This window comes from Callionymus lyra, chromosome 19 (assembly GCF_982586985.1).
Source record: "Callionymus lyra chromosome 19, fCalLyr1.hap1.1, whole genome shotgun sequence".
In the NCBI taxonomy this organism is placed as follows: Eukaryota; Metazoa; Chordata; class Actinopteri; order Syngnathiformes; family Callionymidae; genus Callionymus; species Callionymus lyra.
In genome coordinates, this window is record NC_141836.1 from 434,667 (window position 1) to 462,450 (window position 27,784).

The 27,784-nt window shown below is 39.4% G+C and overlaps 2 protein-coding genes across 4 annotated transcripts in view; one reads left to right on the top strand and one right to left on the bottom strand.

The window, feature by feature from the left end:
* cacna1db (calcium channel, voltage-dependent, L type, alpha 1D subunit, b) overlaps nt 1-21,516 on the bottom strand; it is a 47,570-nt gene extending 26,054 nt beyond the window's left edge. For 2 of the 3 annotated variants that reach the window (XM_087781908.1, XM_087781911.1), the window contains exons 1-4: nt 21,248-21,516; nt 16,219-16,660; nt 15,625-15,730; nt 205-344 (exon numbers count right to left, since the gene is read on the bottom strand). In XM_087781908.1, the coding sequence (XP_087638034.1) occupies nt 205-344; nt 15,625-15,730; nt 16,219-16,660; nt 21,248-21,281 (722 nt within the window). In that variant the 5' untranslated portion in view covers nt 21,282-21,516. Of the gene's footprint in view, nt 1-204; nt 345-15,624; nt 15,731-16,218; nt 16,661-17,774; nt 17,943-21,247 lie in introns of those variants that run through there. The other variant, XM_087781909.1, reaches the window with a different exon arrangement.
* Nucleotides 21,517-22,070: 554 nt separating this feature from the next.
* On the top strand, nt 22,071-27,710 carry dcp1a (decapping mRNA 1A). The gene is made up of 9 exons (XM_087780861.1): nt 22,071-22,234; nt 22,501-22,541; nt 22,848-22,975; nt 24,286-24,352; nt 24,583-24,721; nt 24,907-24,987; nt 25,197-25,796; nt 26,023-26,223; nt 26,372-27,710. The coding sequence occupies exons 1-9, from the start codon at nt 22,103-22,105 to the stop codon at nt 26,450-26,452; spliced, it is 1,470 nt and encodes a 489-aa protein (XP_087636987.1). The 5' UTR covers nt 22,071-22,102; the 3' UTR covers nt 26,453-27,710.
* Nucleotides 27,711-27,784: the final 74 nt, after the last annotated feature.

Below are 27,784 nucleotides of genomic sequence, written 5' to 3' on the forward strand. Positions count from 1 at the left end.
TCCTTTTGTTTGACTATATTGAGTATATTTGTGTTTATATCTGTGTGTCTTATACATGTAAGACATCATTTCTCTGTGTACATGAAGCAAAAATATGTGTAAAACATGTGTTTATGTGAGTGTGCAGAAGATTTGAATGAGATTCTCCATCTTTAGAACTAAGATAAATCAAAGGCACGACGCCACTAACTTCCTCCATCTTACCCGACAATGACGATGACAAAGTCCAGCATGTTCCAGCCATTTCGGACATAGGAGTTTTGGTGCATGACCAAGCCGTAGGCAATAATCTTCAGAAACGTTTCTATCGTGAAAATAATCAGGAAGGCATATTCTACTGTTTCCTGCGAAGAGAAGAAGGACACAGAGAAGAAACATCTTTTTTAGATGTTACATAGATCCGCAGCGGTTTATATATCATACAAAGAAGGCACCAAACGTAAGATCTAATTACAAATAGCATTGGCATGGCAACAGAGGTTTCAGTCTTTTTTTTTGATTTGCACATTTCTTATACATTTCTTGTTCAAGCACATCAACAGCTTTAGTTGCTCACACGTTATTTAACACAAATCAGCACAAACGCACACGTGAATTCACTTCAAGAAATTCACAATAAAACCACATTAATGTACTTTCTGTAGCATTACACGGTTTGTAAAACAGTTTCCTAACATCAGAGAATCTCAATCCTGTCCAACACACATAAATATGTTTAAGAAATCGGCCTTTCATTAAAACCAATCCCACTGTGTTTCCATGGTAACAATGTTTCGTAGCGATGGTTGGAAACACAACACAAGATTCAGAGAATCCAACATTTATATTTTACAACCACTTGAATACCAGAAACATGTTCCATGACATGCTTCATGTGTTCTTTTAATGCGTTTTGTCTTTACTTTTAGCAGAAATCTAACTTTTGTGTCGTTGCATGAGGCGACAAGGTCATCACGCCCCGTTGATAAGGCTGTTCTCGGCTGATAACCACCTCCAACATTAACACACCTGCATCTGGCACCTACTGTCTGTTTGTATGTGCGTGATCAGCAGCTGACGTGTGTGTGCACAGAGTTACATGTTTACACACTTTAACTTTCACTCGATCAACACAGCTGGGCAAGAGAGATAAGTGGGAAGGAAGGGGTTCGAACTCATGTCCCTTGTAATCTACTGCAGTTGAAGCTCATAGGAACATTGATAACATAAACAGTTTACAGTGATTTATTACACAATGCACACATTTAATATACAATCATTGTTGTGATACCATGTGCAAATGTAGTTTTCTATTTATATTAATAATAAGCTGGTTTAACTTAATGTTAATTGCTTTTCAAAATTATATTTCTTTTTTAAAACCTTACATTTAAAACGTTATGATGTATTTAAATTCAGTCCATTAAGCGAAGATGAAAACAAAGAAACTTGTGATTTGATTGCAGCAAATACTCAGAACATGCAATAATAAAAAGCTTTGACTTTTTTGTTTCATACCACAGAACAGAATTCTCCAGAGGCCTCAATAAAGTTTATCCATCCATCCATCCCTTCATCCTTCCATCCATCCATCCATCCATTCATCCTTCCATCCGTCCATCCATCCATCCATCCATCCATCCATCCATCCATCCATCCATCCATCCATCCATCCATCCATCCATCCATCCATCCATCCATCCATTCATCCTTCCATCCATCCATCCATCCATCCATCCATCCATCCATCCATCCATCCATCCATCCATCCCTTCATCCTTCCATCCATCCATCCATCCTTCCATCCATCCATCCATCCATCCATCCATCCATCCATCCATCCCTTCATCCTTCCATCCATCCATCCATCCTTCCATCCATCCATCCATCCATCCATCCATCCATCCATCCATCCATCCATCCATCCATCCATCCATCCATCCATCCATCCATCCATCCATCCATTCATCCTTCCATCCATCCATCCATCCATCCATCCATCCATCCATCCATCCATTCATCCTTCCATCCGTCCATCCATCCATCCATCCATCCATCCATCCATCCATCCCTTCATCCTTCCATCCATCCATCCATCCATCCATTCATCCTTCCATCCATCCATCCTTCCATCCGTCCATCCATCCATCCATCCATCCATCCATCCATCCATCCATCCATCCCTTCATCCTTCCATCCATCCATCCATCCATCCATTCATCCTTCCATCCGTCCATCCATCCATCCATCCATCCATCCATCCATCCATCCATCCATCCATCCATCCATCCATCCATCCATCCATCCATCCATCCATCCATCCATCCATCCATCCCTTCATCCTTCCATCCATCCATCCATTCATCCTTCCATCCATCCATCCATCCATCATAAAAGCAAGGGTTCCCTCTGCCCACTTACAGGCCATAAAAGACTGCAACACACAAGAAATCCTCAAGAAATCCAACATGACGAGTTGCTGCTCTTTCCTAACAGATCCGTGAATATAACACAAACATGAGCGAGACTCAAACAAGCACTTTTCATTTCTGCAGTCCAACCAAGGTTTCTCAGTTGTATTGCACATAGACGAGAAATATGAGGCTTGTTTTTTTTACAAGAAATGCAGATTGTTTGTTTGACAATATGAACTGTCACTGTATATAGAAATGAAAGCATTGACAGTTAAGAGTTTGCTATACCCCCCCCCCCCCCACAAATGTACTGTAGTTACACATCTTAAACTCAATATGACTCAGTTTATCGTTCAAATGAAGAAATTAAGAAAAAAGATGTGTTTAATCTTCTATTCAATCTTCTCAAAGGACACACTGAGGGATTGTAACATAAGAAATATCATTTATCGGAGGAAGAGTGTTTCTGTGAATTACATTTGTTGATGAATGTAGAACTAAATTCAACGGTTGAGCGACAAGCAGCGGATTCTAGTTGAGAGGTTACCAATACATTTTGGACAAGGAAATATTAATCATGCTCTATTTTAACAAGTTATATTCATAAAAACATGGGTATTGTCTTGACAATTAGTCTGTGCTTGGCAATCAGGAGACGGTTGCCATGGTAACAGCTATTGTTTCATGTGTAGGCAGAGAGTTGAAGTTAGGACAAGAAAGGGTTGGAATGAACCACAAAAATTATCACCTTATTATCGCACATATATATATATAAATGTGATATATGTGTGATATATTTTTTTATATTTTGTTCTGTTGAAAAAGAAAAGAAGCAGCTCTTACATGATGAAATGATGATACAAATGGTTTACATTTGGAATATGTGTATGAAATACCCGAGAACTTAATTCTCAGTTGAAGCTAAATGGATGTTAACTCAAAGTTTGATGAGCATCATCAATAATGCTTCACTATCCCTGATTAACTTCGGCAGTCTTTGATTCCTACTGTTGGTTCTGAGACGCGTGTCACGGTTCAGAAAGAGGCCTCAAGTGGATTTGTAGGACTCTCTGTTAATGTTTACCTTCCCAGACTTAAGATGCATTCTCTATAAGCCACAGCACATCAGCACAACACGAGTCCTAAGAGAAAGCGAAGCAGCTTAATTGATTTAAGGAGGAGCGGTGCATCCAATAAGCCCATAAAATCCCCTGTTTTGGGAGCTGGACAAGAAATTCTGGTGAGCCGAGATCAGAGAGCAAAATCTCCACATGACATGTCCTAGTTGATGCTTCTGAAAACACTAAATTGTTAGAACGATCTAACAATACTATTTCCTGGTAAAAGGTTAATAGTTCAGATGAACTGGGAAAACAAAAGGGACCCACAAATTCTGATCAAATGAATTGTTCAGAATTTTTCAGGCTGTTCTAGAAAGAGTCACAGGGCTGGAGTCAAAAAGACTTTGAAATACATTATGTTGTGAAATATTAAGATTGTGCAGATGTTTTACTGCATCCTCTTTAGGGTAAGTATCATGTAACAAAAAACACTTTATTTGATGAAAATGATCGGCAAGATGAGATTTTTTTAAATGTTTATCATCATTTAAGGTGTAAAAAAGAGGCTTGAAAGACTTTATTCTACATGAAGTCTGTTGTCCCTGAGATGCTGAGTGAGTCTTTTCACTTTCTTAACTTTTAAAGTGTGGCCATCTCTAGAGACTTGCTTGTGAGGATATATTTAGATGAGTCTCTTTAGAGTTACGAACTCAAGGGATAATTATGATTAACATATGTTTAGAGTCTTGAACTTCATCCATAAACAAATGAATTCCACTAATTAAATGGCAAATATAGTTTATTTCAGCACAGCATTGTGTGGCATCGACATGACTCATTTGCCGTTGCTTTCTACAGCACTTGTGTGTCTGTTTGGCACATATTTTCACGTGAACTCCTGAATTGATCAGTGGCGAGGGCTGGTCCTGCAGCATTATCACGCCTGACCGGCCGTACAGATCTGTCGGGAGCATCACAAACACACACACACACAAACACACACACACACAAACACAGGCCCACTTGATGTCACTACCCTCAGTTACAATAATCTAAACTGACAGAACACTCGATGCTTTGACGCTCACCCTAAGCCTGGATCTCCAGAATGAAATGTTGCCAGCATCCTACGCAGCTTTGGCCTTCAACCGTGAAGCCATGTGATGTAAACAGGAAATCATTTAGCCAATTAACTAATACAGTTAAACAATGGCAGGCAGAGGACACTACAGTAGAACCTATAGCACCATTGTTTTCATGACCATTAAACCCTTCATTACCATAGAAAAGAACAACATAGAATATTTAAGATAAAATAATTAGGTTTGTGTGTCGATGTATGGTGTGTGTTTCTTTCTTCATCACACACATCTTGAAAATGTAGGTGAAGTAATGCAATATAATGGGTTCTAATAAGATTAATGGATCCACAGAGAGAACCCGTTGAAGAACAAAAGAGTCACTTGTGTCACCACAATTAATGCGACTTTCCTCATCCCACAACAAGATCAAGAGATTGGGATCCGAGTTTAAATGGATTGAGATCACTTTATTTTACTGCGTTGTGTTGTAGGGATTCATTAAAGTATAAAAACGTGACATCATCAGACGTGTATATGTAAATCAAAGTCACAACAGCAGAAATTGAACAGTATATTGTCTCTTTGTTCGGTGTAGTATTTCCTTCCCGTCAATATCATCTTACAGTATCTCACTTCAGAGATAAGAAAATTCATCATAAGCCATGATGACACAAATCCAATCACCGGCCAATTAACATGTTATCTTACTTTCCTGAGAAAATTTAAATTCAATTAGAGGCTTTACCCCACATTTCACATTGCTTTATAATTGCCATCGTCATTGCAGTGGATCTCAGCGCCGTCACAGACGGGAACACACTACTGATTCTTTACCCTGAAACTTGTGGGGCCACAGACGGAAGCATTAGTTCTGACCGCCTCCATCAATAGTTCAACAGCTGTGTTTGGCCTCCGTGACTCGCTCGCTCAATCAAAGGCACGCCTTGTATTTTGAGGGACGAACCAGAACTGCATCGGCAGACGACACAGAAGGCGTCGCAACTGGCTGGTCTCCAGAGCGGATTACCAACACAAATCATATTCTGGCAAAAGTAACCACAACATTCAAACCTGCACAAACAAAGGTCAGATGCCTCAGCTCAAAATGACATATGTCGCAGTAATTTGTCGAGTCCGACGCCTGTAGTGTTATTATTGTCATAGTACTTTAAAGAATCACCAATGCTGGGGGACATGACTGCCCTCATTCCTTTGTCTATATTTATGCATCAACAAAGCATAACACAAGGTGCACAACTGAGTGTGAAGCAGCAGGGAATGAAAATCAGCACCTCCAAATCCAAGTCCATGGTTCTCAGTCGGAACAAGGTGGGGAGCCCTATCCTGGGCACCGATCTGTGGTGCTGAAGAGAGAGCTGAGCCATGAGGCAGAGCTCTCTGTATCCCAGTCCATCTACGCCTCTTCCCTCACCTATGGTCACAGCGGTTGGTTGTGAAGGAAAGAATCGTGGGTACAAGCAGCCGAAATGAGATTTCTCAGTAGGGTGGCTGGACTCTCTCTTAGAGAGCAGGGTCTCCAGTTTTGAGGAGTCCGTTGAGGCGAACATCTGATCAGAATGTCTCCAGGACGCCTCACTGGTGAGGTGTTCAGGGCATGTCCCACCAGGAGGAGACCACGGAGAAGATCCAGAACATGGTGGAAAGACTATGTCTCCGAGATGGTCTGGGGGGATGCTGGATGATGTAGTTGGGGAGACGAAAGTCTGGGCCTCCCTGCCGAAGCTGCTGCCCCCGCGACCCAAACCCGGCTGAGCGGAAGAAGACGAGACAACAGCCCTGTCAATTATGCTTTTCTATCGGCGGCTGTCACTCTGTCTTCAGGTCGTCTTCATGGCTAATGCCTCAGTCGTTCCTTCTCAATCTCTCCTCATCCGTCAAAGGCTTTTCTAACAAACATTAAACCTCACGGCCTCAGCTGTCACGACAGCAGGTATAAAGCGAAGAGAGGCGGCGTCATAGATCGTTTGAGTTGGACAGTTACAACAAAGAGTAGCATTGTTAAGAATTAAAATCATAAAATATACGTATATAGACGTAAGATACAACATGTACTATAAAACAAATAAATGTGTCAGCAATTGACTAGTTTGTCTGTCAACCCTGGTGAAGGGAAACAAATCTTGCTTTCAAATAAGTCTGATATGAAAAACACACTTTATAATGTCGATTAAAAAAACACAGCTGAAAACATTAACAACTTTTAAAAGTATAAATAGACCCCAGAGGTTATGTTTGGATGACTCATCACAAAGGTTTGCCTGGACTAAAATATCTTCACCGTCACCCACACATATACATACGAAAATAACAAGTCATTACTTTGTTTTTCTCACTAATAAAATGGTAACAAAAGCAGTCAAATATTCCAATGCCCCACATTCCCACCAGAGCAGTGTCCCTGGGCCTTTTGGTGCTAAGCAGTCGGTCCAACAAGCCTCCTGACATCTGTCACCTCATGGCCTAAATATCTGTAAAGCCCCCGAGCTCCATTTAAAATACACACTGCAAAATAACACTTGCATAACATTCAATGATGAGCGAATACAGACAGTGGTCACGTGACATATAAGAAGAAAACATGTTTCCTCAATATTACATTCGTGTTACATCTGAAAAAATGCTAGTGAAGTCTGGTCTTAAAAAATAAGAGGGTGTTGGTTTAATGTGCTGTCGTGTCCTGGAGGTTGTGTTATTGACGATGACGAGGAGTGACAAGGGAAGGAAGCAACTGATTCAGGACAACAATGCCGCACTCTAATAAATCTTATATATATATAAACGCTTGCCTTGACACCGCATCAACAAGAACATTCCTGACGCAAAGCTGAGACCTCAAACCAGGACTGAGCTCAAACGTGGGACCCGTTGTTCCCTTACAAGGTTTGGAAGTGTTCGAGGCCATGAAAAGTGATTTATGCCCCAATAAAACCAACATTGTCTTGTCAAGTGAGCTATAATAAGTGCTGCGTATTTGAACGAAGACTGCGAGCTCGGACTGAGTATTGAGACGCGAGTGTCCTCTTTACTTTTAACAGTGTTGTTATTGTCTTCACCAAGTGTGCTTGTATGACTGGGACTATAGAAACACAGTACTTGTCAAAGACAAACGATGCACAGATTTAAGTTTGATCCAACACAGCAAGAGATTCTTTCTTTCCACTCCTCCCTCCTCAAGTTCACTCGGCTGACATTCTATTCCTTAAATCATCGTTTGCCAGCTGCCGCTCCAACCAAACAATAAGTTCCGACACACTTGCATAATATTCCAGTTGAACTAGGATTTTAGAGGACACTGAATTGTAGCGACACATTGATTTGGTTCAACTCTATTTTGGTTGAGTTGATAGAATATGTCTGAACATCATATTTCAAAGCAGCTGTATCCTCTAGTTCTCAGTCATCGCCTGGATCTCGTAGGATTTTATTCCTACTTTAACTGTTGAGGTTGTAATGACTGCTGCTATACAGCGTCTGGTAGATTCATTGCAACACAAAAATTAACAAATGCTGTGAATATTTACATGTTAATTGTAAATATTCGTTAGTAAGAATGGAATTACTTTGTTTTATACACACTTAATTGAATATAGATAAACCACAAATGTCTATGACAACAACAATATATGATGTTTTGATTAGAGGTGTGAGAAAACATCGAAAGTCAATATTAAAAAGCACTGTATCGATGTTTCTAAATTGTCCTATTGGCTTGCAAATCCTATTTTATTTTTATCATAGTTATTTTATGGTTTATATTTCAATAGTGTGTATAAAGTAAAATAAATGGATTTTTAAATTTACAATCAACATGCAAAGATGGCAGAATTTATGATGTCCTCCGCAGCTCAAAGAACAATAACATTTTGGCGATGACTGAGGATGAGAGGATACAGTCTGCTGTTCGAACCAAACCACTAATCCTGACTCTTGGATCTCAGGTCACAGCGTGGTATCGTTGAAGAAACATCTCAACATCAGGTGTTTGTAACAGAAGCAGGTCCAGTCAAGAAGAGGTGATAAACCTTTATAGGATCTGTTTGTGTGACGTCTTTCTCGCACAAAAAATACACAAATCGCACGTGACATGACAATGTTAGCAAATAAAAAGCATGCATCCCTGAGCGTGAAACTTTTGTTGACATTTCATGATCCACGCACGCATGCACAAACACACACACATCTAACACATTAGCAGTGACTGAGCTTTGACAGTGGAAACTAACGGCATAAATAAAGCCTGGAAAATAATACCAACACTTCTGATTCACTAAGTTTTATACACAGATCTCTGATGGACGCGTTTCAAATCAAACAGATGATATGCAATGTAGATTTGTGACAATATTGTCACAACATTTTCTTCCTATTTCTTTCTGCCTTCTATTTCTCTTTCCGTTGTTTGATCTGAAAGCGAAGTGAGTCACTGGTAAACAACGTCTCGAAGCCACAATGTCTCCTCGTGATCCATTTCAATATAGTTTGACATTTTGAAGAAACGTTTTTTCCTTCACGGGCGCTCGTCTGCGTTTCCATCGGGAACAGAACATTGGCTTTAATCATTCCATTCAGACTTTTCCAAGCCATGACTTTTAGAACAGCCTGAACTTGATTAGCTGAGGTTTTAAAGTGGGTCATTTATATAAGTTAATTATTGGTTACACTTGAAATACACACATTTGAAACGCCAATTCTATGATGCACGATATTGAAGAAAAGTAAAAAGTATAAATGGTTGATTGAACAACTCAATATGGCCAAACATCAGATTTCAAAAGCAGCTGGAGCCAGCTGTATCCTCTCGTCCTCAGTCATCACCAGAATCTTGTCGGATTATCTTGTTCCTTTAGCTGTTGAGGACATATTAATATATAATAACTGCTGCTATATAGCATCTCGAAGTTGAATTGCAAAACTAATATTAACAAACGTGGTGAATATTTGCATGTACTTTTTTTTTAAAACTATTTATTTTATTTTATACACATTATTGATATATAAACTAAAAAATAACTACAATAAAAATGAAATTTGATTTGAAAGCCCAAAAAGTTACGAATAAAAGTGTTGAAGATGTCTTTAATAAATGCACACATTGATGATGACTATCGATGTCGTATGGTGAACAAAAATGTCCTAATAGATCCGTATTTTGATTTTTTTGCTCACCCCTACCTAAGCAGCTGGGACTGGAAAGTTCTACTTAATAGGTGACCCTAATAAAAGAATAAGCTGTACAGAATGAATGAATGTAAACAAGCTCACCTCAACCAAATATCAAACACAAACTAGATCAAGGATGCAACACCGGCATCACAAGTCAAGACACTGAGTGTAACCAGACCCTCAGTAGAGCTCATGACAACCAGCATCCCAGACCCAGACCAGCAAACACCAGAGGAACAACTAATTCAATTTACCAAAAACCTTTTATAGTCAAGCTCTTCAAAGACATTTGAGGTCCGGACATGATCTGCGACACACACACATGCCTGTTGTGAGCAGTGTGTGCTGCTTAGTGTGACTCTCATTTCCCCTCCTCTCTAAACCTTTAATCCCACACTGAGAAAAATGATGCAATCTGACGTTCTGTTCTGAGAATCTCTTTCAAACACATATTCACAATCGCAGGCACACACTCAAAGATCAGATCATGTCGACAAGTTATAGATGAACGCAGACAAGCCGCTCTGCAACACAACACACATGTGGGCAATGCAAACACACACACACTCCAGATGTTCTTGTTTTGAATGTGATGGAACATTTAAAGGAAAAATGTATTGTAAATTAGATTTAAATTGGGTTTTCTTTACTTAAAGTTCAGTGGAAGGAACTTAAATATATTAGAAGTAGCAAATATTTATGACCTAAATGAACTTGTTATTATGTAAATCGTTGAAGTTTTTGTTTTTTAAACAATAAGCCAGTATGTTTTAATTAGGGGTGAACATATCAATACACATTTATTTTGGTGCCGCTTTATAGATTTTTAAGTTTTTGTGTTTTTGGCTTGCAAATCACATTTTATTGGTATTTATTATTTATTTCTATCATAATGATTTAATGGTTTATATTTTAATAAAGTGTGCATAAAATGACATTTTGGAATTTGTTTTTAATTTACAATTAGCATGATCACAACATGAATATATGTTTGAGTAGCAATTCAACTTCGACCTCAACAGTCATTACGTCCTCCGCAGCTAAAGGAAGAATGAGATTCAGCGATTACTGAGGACGAGAGGATACAGAGACTCCAGAAGCTTTTAAAGTAGATGTTTGGACATATTTTGGTTTGAAAACAATTGAAAGCAGTTACGACTTCGTCAAGAGTCATGTGGTCTGTAAATACTACAACACCAGAGTCAAGTACTGGACAATACTACACATATATACTTGTTACTACACTATCACAACACCAGAGTCAAGTACTGGACAATACTACACATATATACTTGTTACTACACTATCACAACACCAGAGTCAAGTACTGGACAATACTACACATATATACTTGTTACTACACTATCACAACACCAGAGTCAAGTACTGGACAATATTACACATATATACTTGTTACTACACTATCACAACACCAGAGTCAAGTACTGGACAATACTACACACATATACTTGTTACTACACTATCACAACACCAGAGTCAAGTACTGGACAATACTACACACATATACTTGTTACTACACTATCACAACACCAGAGTCAAGTACTGGACAATACTACACATGTACTTGTTACTACACTATCACAACACCAGAGTCAAGTACTGGACAATACTACACATATATACTTGTTACTACACTATCACAACACCAGAGTCAAGTACTGGACAATACTACACATATATACTTGTTACTACACTATCACAACACCAGAGTCAAGTACTGGACAATACTACACATATATACTTGTTACTACACTATCACAACACCAGAGTCAAGTACTGGACAATACTACACATATATACTTGTTACTACTCTATCACAACACCAGAGTCAAGTACTGGACAATACTACACATATACTTGTTACTACACTATCACAACACCAGAGTCAAGTACTGGACAATACTACACATATATACTTGTTACTACACTATCACAACACCAGAGTCAAGTACTGGACAATACTACACACATATACTTGTTACTACACTATCACAACACCAGAGTCAAGTACTGGACAATACTACACATATATACTTGTTACTACACTATCACAACACCAGAGTCAAGTACTGGACAATACTACACATATATACTTGTTACTACACTATCATAACACCAGAGTCAAGTACTGGACAATACTACACATATATACTTGTTACTACACTATCATAACACCAGAGTCAAGTACTCAACAATACTACACATATATACTTGTTACTACACTATCATAACACCAGAGTCAAGTACTGGACAATACTACACATATATACTTGTTACTACACTATCATAACACCAGAGTCAAGTACTGGTCAATACTACACATATATACTTGTTACTACACTATCATAACACCAGAGTCAAGTACTGGACAATACTACACATATATACTTGTTACTACACTATCACAATATACCTCATTGTGTCCAATAAACCCATTTGTTGAAAAAGAAAAAGGCACAAAAGGAAGAATAAAAATGGCTACATTCCTTCTTAACCAGTGATCATTATCATCCGAGTATAATTCACTGGTACAAGTCACACATCAGAGAAATCTGGGATAATTAGATGATCATCTGAGCACGTTAGTGGAGCAACAGTCCGAGGGGAAGTCGTGTGGATCTAAGCAGCTTAATGGGACACTAATGATTGTCTTGTTAGACGGTCAGAGAGAGAAGGTGGGAGAGCAGCAGACAAGGGGAAAGAACTAAAAAGGAAGGTGTAGGAAGAGAGCACAACAGCGAGAACATAAAACAACCATCTGGCGTTTCAAAAGTGGTGGGTAGATGAAAAGAAAGTATTGTGATTGAAGGACAGAAGGAGAGTTGTTGGTAACATGTTCATGTAAACCTCCTAATGGGCAGCGAAAAGCAGAAGATTCCTGGTTTCCTACAGCAGGAATATCAACCACATCATCCAACTATTGTAGTTTTTAACACAATACATCTTGATATTGTTTGGTCTGCAAGAAAGACAGGATTTGTTTTGGGGCTTTGATGAGGAGCATACTTTAAAAATCGGACACATTTGATCTCAGAAAAAATATATAAACATATCAACACAAAATATCTAACCAATATATTTGGCATAGCTTTGATCCACAATACTTACATTTAAACGTATTAAATCGAATATGTCCTCAATGCAATGTTTAATGAATAATAATAATTAAATAAATACTTTTTTTCATTTAATCAAATCTGTGAAAGTATTTTTCAGTCGTTGAATGAACCTGAAATAATTGAGGTTGTCATCCAACTGTAACCAAGACCAAGAAAGCCAGAAAAAGATGAAGTCATAGACAGAAGTCACATGACAGTATTTGATAAAACCTCTCATCTCTCTGCTCACCCACCAATCTGTCACTCCAACCATCTCTCCCTCGCTCTCTCTCTCTCTCTCTATCGCTACAACCTCCACTCATTTATGGATGACTAATCCACTGGCCAGCTTAATCCCTCAACCTGCTCTCCTATACACACACACACACTCTTGTACGCGCACACCACACACACACATGCACACGAGCGAGCTCCTCCAGCAGTGATCATCATGTTCACACAGCAACTTCTCACGGCGGCAACAGCTCAATACGAGCAGACAGTGCTTCTGCCGAGGTCTTGAAAATGTGCCATTATCCCTGATTATCATCACGGGTTATTCTGATGGTGCGATTAGACGGAACAATCGACAGCCTCTTGCAAGGTTCAGGTGCGATCTTTGATCATAATTACTCAGGGGTGGAATCAAGAGGCTTTGTTCACTAAAAAAAAACAAGAAGTACCACAAAAAAAGAAAGGGTTACATCAGGATTGGGTTGTGAACATCCAGAGTGTTGAGGATTCCTGGACGACCATCATTCGATGGTAATAGTGTTCAAATGAAAAGGAAGTTCCCCCGGAGAGTCGGTGTTTCCCTTGATTTCAGTCACTCCAAGGCAGGACAACACAACCAACATGAAGCAGAAACCAACCAACATGAAGGACCTGGAGAAAATTTCCCTTGGGAATATATACATGCGCATGTATAAGAGATATAAAATACACTCACGCATTAAGTAAGTAAGCAAGTAAGTTAGTAAGTAAGCAAGTATGTTTTATTTGTCGAGCACTTTTCCAGACCAGGGTCACAAAGCGTTCAAACAATCAAAACAATACCTATTAAAATATACACGTAAAAGATCAAGATAACACTGAGACAAACACAGGAGTCTCAGAAAATCAAGGAAAAGCCTGAACGAGTAAGTAAGTACAGAGTATTCACTTTAGGGGTGTGAATATTAAGACCACTGAAGCTTTTAGCTCGTTTTCTATAGTGCTTCACAATAAATAAAGCAAATTGCATGCGTCTTTAAATAGAGGGATGGAAAAGATTAAAGAATACATTTCACTGCCGGGTTATTAAACAGAAGAACTTGAAAATGTTGTTTTTGAATGCAGTACGTCCAGTAAACATGATGCAAGTAATGCAGTATCCATCTTCGTCTACCTTCCTACTTCTTCCAATAGTCCAGCTTCTAAAAAAATCTTCCTCAAAGGAAAAAGTCCAGCAGACTTGTGAAGAAAACTATGTTTTGGCAAAAAATCCACACTCTAGGTTCCTTTCATCTCAGATGTTCCTTTCATCCTAAGACTGATGATGTTGGACCAGCGCCTCACCTTCCTCATTCCATCACTGTCCAGCACTTTAATACTTCCTTCACTTAGTGGTGGAACTCTTTTACTTACTTGTATACCTCTAAACTATATACCTATTGATTTTATCTACTCTAGATTTGTTTTTAATGTAAAACAATGATCACGTCTTAAAGAAGTTTATTATCTTCTGATGGGTCTAACACACATGTTAAAATACAAATACAAAGTCCAGCCAAAAATCCTCACAAGTCCTCGAACATTATCCTACCGTGTAAATGTGAGTTCAATAAGGTTTACCTCCTCAAACAACTAGTGTTTATTAAATATTTACACTTGAATTTAACTCAGATTTCACAAAGCATCTTAAATTATTTTCTTTCACTCAGGCAAGCCCAGAAAAACCTGCACACACACAAACACACACACACCCACACACACACACACACACACACGCACACACACACACACACACACACACACACACACACACACACACACACACACACGCACACACAGATACTGTACGTTGTGCGATTGTGATGCGGGTGATGAGAGTAGACTGAGAACGTGTGAATAATCCCCATCTGTTGAGAGAACATACAACATTTCTGTGTCCAGCTCCGACGATAAGCCTCAAAAATACTATTCTGCATGATTGTAAGCAGGCTCTGGTCGCTCTACTGGGAGACGAAATGAGATGTTTGCTCGCAGATCTAATGAACCACATGTAGGATTAGTAGATGCTTTACTAGATTAACATGCTGGGATCCATTCACGTTAACATAGAGACTAATGTTCTTAATAACATCGATGATACAACTGTAGCCAATTACCATTTAAATGTCAATTTAAAATCTAGACACAACGTTTCTTTCTCTTACATAATCTTACATTTTTAATCTTCTTCATCATCAGAGCATTTGATGTTCTCCTCACTTTACTTATCCAACGACTACTTCACTGCTGGTGGTATAGGTCGGTCTCAGGCTCCAAAGACTCGTTCATTGCCAAATGGCAAATCTGTCTCCTTCAGTAGGGAATGACCTTTAACAATTACTAAGCGGAACTGCTGAGTGACAATGCATCTCAGCCTAAATAATTAAGGGATTTACTTCTTCCCTGAAGTACCTTCGGTTCCTAGAACAGTCGTTGTCTGGTTTAGCTTCACGCGTGTCATTTGAGAAGTTTCTTTTTGTGGGAATCAGACATTTTTTTAATGTTTTAATAACCAAAGTATGTTTTTACTCACAAGCTCTTGGTTGGTGGAGTTGGAGTCGTCTCCAGGGAAGGGGATGTAGATGGCTAAGGCCACACAGTTGGCAAAAATAGACAAGAGTATAAAGATATCAAACGGTCTGAGGTCTTTAGTCAAGGAAACGGAACAAACTAACATTTTAAATGAGCTGTCAGTTTAAAAATAATATATATACAATCTTTTCAGGTTACATAACATTTACTTACTGACTTACTTACTTCTTTGTAATTCTATACTGACTTTTTTAATTATATTCTCTCGTGCAACGCATGGCAGGAATCCTGACGTGAGCAGTTTCTGTTCATCTCTATCCACTAATCTTTGTCGTGTTATTTTAATAAAACAAAAACCATGAATTGGTTCTTCAGATTCTCTTCACTTTATCTCATGTTTCACTGACTGTTCTTTCATCGTTTTATCTTATCCATCATGTGTTTTCAAAAATTCAAATCCTTAAAGAGACAACCAGAGACTATACTATCAAAATATCACCAATAAAGTTGTTTATGGCTCAGATTTCAGCTCAATTTAAGGCGATTTATTTTAGTATCGGTAGCCATCGTTGGCAGCTCCGTGCCTGAAGGATACTTCCACTCCACCAGGCTGATGCAGGCTCGGCGGATGGGGTTGTTAAGGGTGAGGCAGAAAAGAGCTCGGGGTGGCCTGCTGTTGGTGGATCCTCCCTGTTTTTTGCTTTTGGCGTACTGTTGCCTCTTCCTCTGCGCCAGCGAGCCGGCAGGCGCTCCAGCGGTGCCGGCGGGTTGCAGAGTGGCGTCCAGCTTGTCCACGTCCCCCTGTGCTTGGCGTGCGGCGGTGATCGCAGCATGCCAGGTGAGGACCGGACTGACACCGGATCCAGCAGCCGGGGCACCAGCAGGAGCTCCCATGAGTCCATGAGACGAGCCCACGGGTTTGCCGACGCTGGCCGGGGCGTGTAGCGGGTCGGGAGGCTGGAGCTGGTGCAGATGTGTTTGGCTTCCTGACCAGAGCCCAGAAGAGGTGGATCTTTTGTTGCTGGCATACTGAGGCCCTGGAAGAGAAACAGAATGAACAGCAGGAATAGTAGCAGAAGCCCGGGGGTGTTGAGTTACTTGACAGCAGTTGAAAACATCAAAAACTCTCTTTTTTGAATGTGAATAAAGTTAAAAATAAATCAGGAAATGGACGATTGCCAACCGTGATGGAGCAGTGGGTGAACTAGAGAGAGCCGGAGCTGAGAGAATGACACAGATATTCTTTAAAATCAATAGAAACTGAGAGTTTAAAAGATAACGCCCTTGAAACATCTGAACCACTCACTGCAGATCTGAAACTTTCCACATTCACTTGCCATTCAACACACAATCATGTGGAACTTCACAATCAATTTGAGTACATTTCAGAATAATTTAAAAAAAAACATTGCTCCAGCGACTGGACAAATAAAAGATGTGGAAGAAAACCAAGAATACGTTGCACCTAAAATATGACGTACTTTAATGACATGGCATTAAGTATCAGAAACTTATTTTAAAGTGAACAAAAAAGACAGTAGTGTATTATTTTTAAAATACTAAATGTATGTAGATGGTTGTATCACAATGTTTAGTATTAACACCTTTTTTTGTCGTCAAATCATTAATGAAAGGAAAAACACTAAGATTTGTTCACATTATTGTTAAGCATTTTTCTCCTATTTTCAATATATAAATATAATCTACAGAAGATAAAGTCTATTAGAGATTTAGACATTATATATAATAACAAATACCGTTTCCTGTTTCGTTTGACAATTTTCAGTCTCATATTTTAGCCAAACAAGATGTTATTTGTAAATATCTTCATAAGATCTTAAACTAGGAACAAGAGGAACGGATAAAACTTCAAATGTATTTGTTTAAAAAGTTATTTTTAGCTTTTCTTAATCTCTTCCCAGAGATACGAATCTCTCAATGACTTCATAAGGTTCAGCATCATATCCTCAGTAAAAAAAACATCTTATAAATCTCATCACTTCATGGATTTCTATCTACTTAGGATCGATAGTCAATATCTGCAGCAGTACAAGTTGTAGAAGACTTGCTATGAAATATAGTTCTATTGAGGGATAAACCAGGTTGCGCTCCTCGCCTCCTCAACTCTCCTCCTGCGCTCGTTTTTGTTACCTTCTGACTGTTCATCTGCTTCTTGCATCCTCGAATCCACATCGAAAAGATCCGTGTTAAATCCAACTCATGGTTGGCTAACGGGACCATCCGCGGTGTCGACGCTCGAGCCAGAAGCGAGTCGTTGAGCAGAATTATGACATGTTTTCCGAGCGAAGCCGAAGAGAAGCGAACATTTCCAGCACATCCGGGTGTTTGAGCGGCGGAGGCGCAGCGAGTGTGAGTGTGAGCAGAGACAACTCCTCCGTCCTCACACACACTTGTCCTCACACACTTGTCCTCACACACACTTGTCCTCACACACACTTGTCCTCACACACACTTGTCCTCACACACACTTGTCCTCACACACACTGGTCCTCACACACACTTGTCCTCACACACACTGGTCCTCACACACACTTGTCCTCACACACACTTGTCCTCACACACACTTGTCCTCACACACACTTGTCCTCACACACACTTGTCCTCACACACACTGGTCCTCACACACACTTGTCCTCACACACACTGGTCCACACACACACTGGTCCTCACACACACTGGTCCTCACACACACTTGTCCTCACACACACTGGTCCTCACACACACTGGTCCTCACACACACTTGTCCTCACACACACTGGTCCTCACACACACTGGTCCTCACACACACTGGTCTTCACACACACTTGTCCTCACACACACTTGTCCTCACACACACTGGTCCTCACACACACTTGTCCTCACACACACTGGTCCTCACACACACTTGTCCTCACTACACACTTGTCCTCACACACACTTGTCCTCACACACACTGGTCCTCACACACACTTGTCCTCACACACACTTGTCCTCACACACACTTGTCCTCACACACACTGGTCCTCACACACACTTGTCCTCACACACACTGGTCCTCACACACACTGGTCCTCACACACACTTGTCCTCACACACACTGGTCCTCACACACACTGGTCCTCACACACACTTGTCCTCACACACACTTGTCCTCACACACACTGGTCCTCACACACACTGGTCCTCACACACACTTGTCCTCACACACACTGGTCCTCACACACACTGGTCCTCACACACACTTGTCCTCACACACACTTGTCCTCACACACACTGGTCCTCACACACACTGGTCCTCACACACACTTGTCCTCACACACACTTGTCCTCACACACACTGGTCCTCACACACACTGGTCCTCACACACACTTGTCCTCACACACACTGGTCCTCACACACACTGGTCCTCACACACACTTGTCCTCACACACACTGGTCCTCACACACACTGGTCCTCACACACACTTGTCCTCACACACACTTGTCCTCACACACACTTGTCCTCACACACACTTGTCCTCACACACACTTGTCCTCACACACACTTGTCCTCACACACACTTGTCCTCACACACACTTGTCCTCACACACACTAGTCCTCACACACACTTGTCCTCACACACACTTGTCCTCACACACACTGGTCCTCACACACACTGGTCCTCACACACACTTGTCCTCACACACACTTGTCCTCACACACACTGGTCCTCACACACACTTGTCCTCACACACACTTGTCCTCACACACACTTGTCCTCACACACACTTGTCCTCACACACACTGGTCCTCACACACACTTGTCCTCACACACACTGGTCCTCACACACACTTGTCCTCACACACACTTGTCCTCACACACACTTGTCCTCACACACACTTGTCCTCACACACACTGGTCCTCACACACACTTGTCCTCACACACACTGGTCCTCACACACACTGGTCCTCACACACACTGGTCCTCACACACACTTGTCCTCACACACACTGGTCCTCACACACACTTGTCCTCACACACACTGGTCCTCACACACACTTGTCCTCACTACACACTTGTCCTCACACACACTTGTCCTCACACACACTGGTCCTCACACACACTTGTCCTCACACACACTTGTCCTCACTACACACTTACAATATTAAAATAAATATTTCAGGTATTTTTCTTTACTTTTTTACTAGATATATAAAGAAATCAATATCTCACTCAGGAATATACAGTGAGCTTCCACCTGTGTCTGCTGAGCCAAACAACAACCTGAGACGCAAGCAAATTGACTTTCTGTGAAATATTCATCATCATTAAACAAGTTATATGGAAGCCCTTGTTTTCATGATGTGGAACTTAAATCAAAACAACGATGTAGGGCATAAAAATAGCTATTAAATATTTAATAACTGCAATTATCTACACTATATTCGAAGTATATTTTAATATTGATGAAATTGCAGTGTTTTCCCCTATTCACATAATTTAATAATAATTATGCTACTTTTTAAACATCTACTTTGACTAAATACCATTTGTCCACCTTATATTGCCTCACTCGTGCTTTGATAACAGTCTCATGGGTCATAGTTACTGAATAAAAGATCAGTGAAAGGATAAAAATATATAGAATTAAAAATGATTATCTGTGTATTTAACTGCACTAGAATGTTTTAGATTCACTTGCTTGCACTTGCTTTCACGTGTTTATTCATACATGTATTTATTTATCTGAGGTACAATTTAGACCGAGGATCAGTTCCATGAATTATTGTCTAATGAAGGGAAAGCATGATGATTTTCAGTCGATAGATTCATCGATAGATACTTAATTGATCCCTTGGAGGAGAAATTATTTTATCCAGCAGCAATAACTTATTCATCCAAACAAGCATCCATACATACATATATACAATTGAATAAATACAATTACAAACAAATAATATAAAAAAGACTTGAAATAAATAATTGTAAAAGTAATGATCTTGCCAATTTTCTTTGGTCCAAACTTCATCCTTTGCAATCATTTTGGATTTACTTTTTGTCACCAAGCTTCTAGTCAGACCTGCTGTGATAAAAATGCCCATTTTTCACTTTCTCTTAAAACGAGGTTCAACGTTCAACACACTTTTACATCCATGCGTCTGAAAATAGAAACTTGGCAACATACACCGTAAATAAAAGAAATTTGTGAGATTCTTATCAAGGAGATGCTTTTAAAAATGTCATTCTTGGATCAAAACAAAGCGGTTGAGGCACATGATGAACTGATTTTTACTCACAAAAATGATTATATAACGTTCAAAATATCCTTAATAATAAAGTTGAATACAAAGCAGATTCACACAAGTCTTATAAACCTTCAGAATACTAAATGTTTTTGACGTGTTCAAAATTAAAACTTTAACTAATAAGTCATTGCAGTAATATGTCGTTAAGTCGGCACGAATATGCATAAAACCACTCAGTAACTACAATAGTTTTGTTCAAATCTGAGGCTGGGATAAAACAATGACAATTAGGAGAGTGAAAAGACACAACACAGATGGTACTCAGACTTTCTCTCGCTTGGATTAGAATTGTCTTTATCCTAATTGTCAGGTTAATCCTGTGAGTTCTCACTTACCCCTCAGGGGTCTTCCTCGTATAATAAACGGCATTCTGTCACCTGGCTTTCTTCTCCGGCCTCATATCTCCGTTCTCTGTTTTCATTCTGAAGCGATGGAGAGGAAATGAGTTGTCGGAGCAGTGCTGGCAGGTTACCAGTGACGGGATTACCTACCTAACCCTAACCAACCACAGAGCATGACTGGTAGTGAATAATCCCTCCATTATAATCCGGGCTCCAATGTCTACACAGCAGAGGCAGGTGAGGAGTTGATGATCAGTTGTGACAAAAAATACATATATTTTTCTGATAAATGTTTTTAAAAGACAGCTGGTTAACAAGCTACCCAATATTCAAAGCAAAAACTAAACTCTCCTTTATATCACTCAATGGAAATGAAATTTGCAAGATGATAATAATAATATTTTTTCTTTTTTCTTATTTACAGGAACCTGTTATAAAAATAACATGTATTATTACTTATTGGTGTACAATTAACAATAATGAATAAAAACTATACAGCTGTAAAACAACGTTATTTAAATGTCAACTATAAATATTTGAAATTAATAAACGTATAAAGCTTTATTAATATATTAAGTAATATAATATTTTGTAAAGCTTATTGTGCTTGTACTTGATTTGAACACATACAGCAGGCTGTACTAAAAATTAAGCTCTAAAAGCTTAACTTTTTTCACTGTTTTAAGCAGCATTTAGATAATTTGGAAAGAAAAAAAAATGACCTACATGTCTTTCGGGATTAAATGTCTGACGAATATAAACTTTTGATTGACTCACTTCCTGTAACAACGGAAGTATTCATAAGTGTTCACAGAAATGCGTCCGGGTGGAAGCAGACAGACATCCAAGATGGAGACCGTGAACGCTGGGCATATGATGAGCTTAGCGGCTCTTCAGCGACAAGACCCGTACATAAACAAACTCCTCGACGTCACAGGGCAGGTGGCCCTCTACAACTTCAACTCCAAATCTAACGAATGGGTAAGTTTGTCGAAAGAATAACACTTGTTTTGAGGTCAGTCAGAAAGTACGTTGTCACCTTAGCATGCTAATGCTAACTACTAATAAAAACAAAACTGCGGAGTGAGTCGGCGAATATTCTGTGTTAAATTAAATAATTGCATTAATCATTCAAATATCACTGTGCACTTCAATATCCTGTTTTGATTTTTAAAATACTTCAGGCTTCTGTTTGGCCCAAAGCGTCTACGAGCAGGTGTTTTCTAATTACGTTTGGGTTTTTTCAGGAGAAAACTGAAATCGAAGGAACACTGTTTGTATATGAGAGGTGAGGCTGAACTTATTTCTTCATTTCTGTCCATGTCAATGATTTATTAAAAACCGCAATGGCGCTTTCAATGTAATTTATTTTTAATTCCTTTCTTATAACATACACGTACAATAAAACAGTAAAAATCAAGCATCAAATCGAATATTAAAGAGTCATAATACCAGAGTTTTGCTTGACATGAGCTACGGCTGCGATTTATTCAGGTTAGTTTATTATGACATTATTCAGATTTATAAGTCAGTCCTGAACACGTTTTGTTTTATGTTTCACTGCTGTATTCAAGTTGTACATTTTCTTTAAAAGAACTGCATCCCCACACCATGGCTTCACCATCATGAACAGGCTAAGCACGGAAAATCTGGTTGAACCAATAAATAAAGACTTGGAATTCCAGTTACAAGATCCCTTTCTTCTCTACAGAAATGGAAACTGTAAGTATTTATTTTGAGACCGTTTCATGTTTGCTTCATATTTCTGTGTCGTACACTATTTCGATTTATTCTTAAAAAAAGAAATCTCATTTGTTTATGATTAAATGTACTACAGGTGTTTTTTGTGATTAACAGTAAGCATGGATTAAGTAGATTGGAAGGCATAACAAACTTATGGTTATGTTTCTTAAAGTATACTTAATTTAAAGGTCCACTTACCGTGATCTTTGAATGTAGATGACAAACACTTCACAAGCGACTCCTGAAGTACGCTGTTAAAAAGCATTTATTGATGCCAGGCTCCAGAAAATGTATGAAGAAATCTCAAACCACAGTGTCTCATTCCTACGATTTCCTTTAAACTCTTATAAAGTAACTGACGCTTCTGCCTCCGAGGGATTCCATTAAAAGCCTGAACAGTAGTTTCATCAAAGCAATCAATAGAGACTTGGAGAATTTTCCCACTTTCTTGCTTATCAGAAAAAACAGCATGGTAAGAGTCAGTATCAAAGGAGACTGTTCTCCATTCGGACTTGGTTTTATCATCCTGGGTGGAATTGAGGCCATGATGCAATTTCTGTTTTCTTACTGAAGTTCAGTTGGTTTTTTTGTCATTTTCCTTTTCCGAGGAGTTTGGATCAGGGAGGCACTGGGGCCAAACCTATTTTCAATGAGTTTTCAAATCCTTTACAGTCCTCAGAAGTATTTCAAAGTCCTGTCAATCACGTCTCAGTAAAGGGTCAAAAGATAAAAGTCCAAAACGATGGTTAAAGCTTGAAAAATGTAAATCCAACAGATTTCTTTTTAATCTTTCATGGGATATATTTCCATCTGCAGGTCCGAGTTCTGTCAATGTTCTGAGTGTCCATGAAACATGGAGAAAGAGATTGTGGAGGGGAAAATGTTCAGACACTTGTTTACACTCATTCATTTTCCCAGTGGCAGTCTGGGAAGCAGTAATGAGACAAACAAACGGGTTGCTAGGTAACCACAGGCTCATGGGGCACACATTTCCCACCTCAGTACCTGAAGTGATCGAGAAGCTTTTTTGTCTTTTATACATTGTAATCGACTTTTGCAATCTTCTCAGTATTATTGCAGAATTGACAAATGACTACCTTGACTAATTTTTACTTTTGACTGGTCTACTAATCACTATTGGAATCTTGGTCAAATGATCAGCATATTTCAGTAATGTTTGCCATAGAAATGTCATCTCTACAGCAGGGACATGTTCATATGGCAGAGCAAACATCTGTTTATATTGTCATATCTCTTTGAATAAATTGACTTTATGTTTTCTTTTTTAGTGGGCATCTACAGTATATGGTTCTATGACAAGAAGGACTGCCAGCGTATTGCTCAGCTTATGGTCAAGTAAGTAAAGTCAAGCAAATGAATATCTTTCATTGGGTTAGTTTAAAAATCCTCTTAATGATCGACCTACAGAGAACAAGAATGAATACTTATTTTAAATGATTTGCTTCATTATTATTAGAAAAAATATACATTTCCAAACCCAGTTTTTTTTTTTTTTTTTATGCGAGGAATAAAAATGTACTGAGAAATGAAGCGACTTAATTGAGATGCCACTTGTCTTTTACAAGGATCGTTAAACAGGAAGCTGATCACGCACAGAGAAGATCACCACAGAGGATGGAGATGAGAAGAACCAATGGTATTGCAGAACCTCGTCCCACTGACATCCTGCAATTGCTCAGCAAAGCCAAAGAAGAATACAACAGAGTGAGAAAACAAATTCATTTTGATGAAGCACTCTCTTCTATTTCACTTTTTACCGAAGCAAACTTGACCCTCTTACCCAGCATTAGCATTTCACGTGATGAATGTTGCTCTTCCGTTTGTTTTGTCAAATTCACTATAGGAAGAATAAAAGTACATTTTAATTTTATTCATATTTGTGTTTCAAGGCACAGGTGGGTGATGCAGATGTTTCTACAGATGTGAAGGTAAAATTTCCAGCTGAGAGAAAGGCAGAAAAATCTGAAAAGGTATGTATACAGTCACTATGTGTGCGTGTGTGTATCGATAGATTTTTTCCATGATTAACTTTTATCACAATACCTACAGTGAGACTCTGTGATAACTCGGGATGATAAAAATGACCATGTAAATAGGAACCATGTTTAAAGACACATCTGTAGCTGTCTTTTATTAAAGTGTGTGTGATGCATTCTTTTTCTTTTTCCTTGTCTGTCAGAGCACACACACAGTTGTGAAGCAGATCACAGTAGAGGAACTGTTTGGCTCATCCATCCCCAAGGGTCCTTCTCTACCGGCAATGCCATCCCAGAACGTGGCCCCAGCTTCCAGTGATCCTCCTCCAGTCTACTTTCAGAACCAGTCGTACCCAATGCCAGCCCACCAGAACCCACTTCTCCCTTCCCCCTTCAAAGGTCACGGGCCCGGGTCAGACCGGGGACGCCCAGTGATGTTTGCTCTACATCCCGGCACCGTTTTCCAGCCTGTAGGTGTGAGGCCAGAGCCGCAGACTCTCGGTTCAGCTCCACCTGTCATGGTTCCTCCTGCTGCTGCAGAGACTCTAACTGGACTGGCTGGACCCATCGCACCACCTGCTGATCCTGGAGCCTATTTAGGACAAGAGATATTAAACTCACTGAAGCCTTCTGCACATTCTGCAAACTCTGATTTTCCAAAGCCAGTGTTGGCCCCCAGCTTCCTGCCGAGCACACTTGTCCCACCTCAGAACTTCAGAGAACCCATGAGCATACCTGTTCTTACTGCTGCAAAGGATATGGATCCTTTCTGCAACGTCCCCAGCCTGATCAAACCAATGCCTGTAAGTCCAAACAATCAGCGCGTTTACATTTTGCGGCACCTTTTTTATTTAGGTTAGCTGATAAAAGTCCCCAAAAACATTTAACACGTCTCAGTAAACATGTTGTTTTTAATTATTTTGACCATTAATCAACTACAATTGTTTTCCATGTGTAAAATATTATTTAAAAAACTGTTTGTTCGGCTTTATTGTACCTTTAAGTTTATTTGCTATTTTCCATTCTCAGGTTAACCCCGTAAATCCTGCTCTTCCTGGGTTACAAATGCTCCTCTCCCCGAGCGCCTTTCAGCAGGCTAACAGTAAAGCTGCAGCAATGGTCCCACCTGTCCCCTCTGAACTGGTCACCACATCTCTGGTGGCGCTAGAGTCTCAAACATCTCCCTGTAGCAGAACACAGCTACAAGAGACTCTGATACATCTCCTGAAGGTACGGCGCATCATCACAGGCCTGTCAAAGTTTGAATGTGATTTAAGTTAATACGTAGACTTAAACAAATGATTTGATTATGAGTATGATTTTCCTTTTCTGAACTCTACCAATGTTTTCCTGTCTCATCTGCTTCCTCACTGCACAGAACGACTCGGACTTCCTGGACACCATACATGAAGCTTACATCAGGAGCGTCTCGAAGGAGTTCAGCAACATGAAACTATAGTCAAAACCTTGATCATCATCTCTGTTTTGTTCCAGCCGGGACCATCAGGACCATCAAACAGGTGTTGACACACAAACGATGGGTCTTTTCTTTCATGAGGGTCATGACGACTACGATTCCAAAATTATTTTGGTCAAAGGGTTTACATTTCTTTTCAAACATTGCCACATACATTGACGGACAATGACAAACCTTTTTGCTTTGGAAACTGGCAGCACAACATCCGGTCAGTTTTCGTTGAACTCTTAATTGTATGGGACCACAGAAGAGGTGACGTGACCTCAGACGTTCATTTTGACCTGAGAGACTTCGCCACTTACCTTCCCAGTGTGAGTGCTGCCAAAGTCTAGAAACCTTGAAACTGACACCAGCCCTTTGCAGACAAAACTTTGTGGGATTAAAAAGATTTTTTTATTTTCATAAATTCCACCCAACTTTGGATATTTTTGTAGACCCAGATGCTTTCCATGTCCGTGTTTCCAGAACTTCTTGTGTGGGAAATGTTCTCACTCTGGTGACATCGATTTTAGAAGAATCACTTGCAGCTAAATGCTCTCGATGCCCTTTTTGTGTATTCATGAACATCTCCAGGATGGTAGTTTTTCTCTCTTTTTTTGTTTGCTGTCGTACAGTCGAAGCACATGAACTCTTGCTTTCAGAAGAAATTCTACATTCAGTGTTTCTAAAAAGCCTCCTTTATCCTGAAGCATTTTGTCTAACATCCTTTGAAACATTTTGCAGTAACATTCTACTGCACAAACTGGAAGTGACTGGCTGCTCAACATGCTAAATTATGACATTTCCTACAAGAAAGTGAATTGAATGATAGACTTTTTAGGGGATGCAGAACGATGGCAAATTTATTTTATTTTAAATAGAAACCAACCATCTCGTATTGAGTTGATTTTACACAACATCTGATGATTCTTTATTTTATTTAAATGGGATCCATTTAAATTAATTAAAAAGCATGTTGAGTCATCTTCTTAAACCTCATCTGTCGTTTTGTCACTATTTTAATTTACTGCTACGAAGGAAGATAAACCTGTGCATATTTCTATTTTGTCAGTCGAGAAAAAAACATGCACACATTTTTAAGGTTTTAATGTCCTTTTTACATGTTGGTCTTATATTTCTCTGCCAGTTCATTTATCCAAGTAACACTCTGCTTCAGTCCTGCAATTACTTCCTCTGTTTTTGATGTCAACAATCTGGTTTATTTTGATTATTTTTGATATTAAAGGTTTAGAATCAAGAACTGTCTGTTTTCTCCCCTTATCTTCTTTTGACAGGATATTTTACAACCTTATTTTTTTCAACTTGTGGTGGAAA

Bases quoted from the DNA above. Each gene is read 5' to 3' on its own strand.
- dcp1a (XM_087780861.1), top strand. From the start codon at position 22,103: ATGGAGACCGTGAACGCTGGGCATATGATGAGCTTAGCGGCTCTTCAG. The intron at 24,722-24,906 runs GTGAGAAAACAA...TTGTGTTTCAAG, and splicing joins CCAAAGAAGAATACAACAGA to GCACAGGTGGGTGATGCAGA. The intron at 26,224-26,371 runs GTACGGCGCATC...CTCACTGCACAG, and splicing joins CTCTGATACATCTCCTGAAG to AACGACTCGGACTTCCTGGA.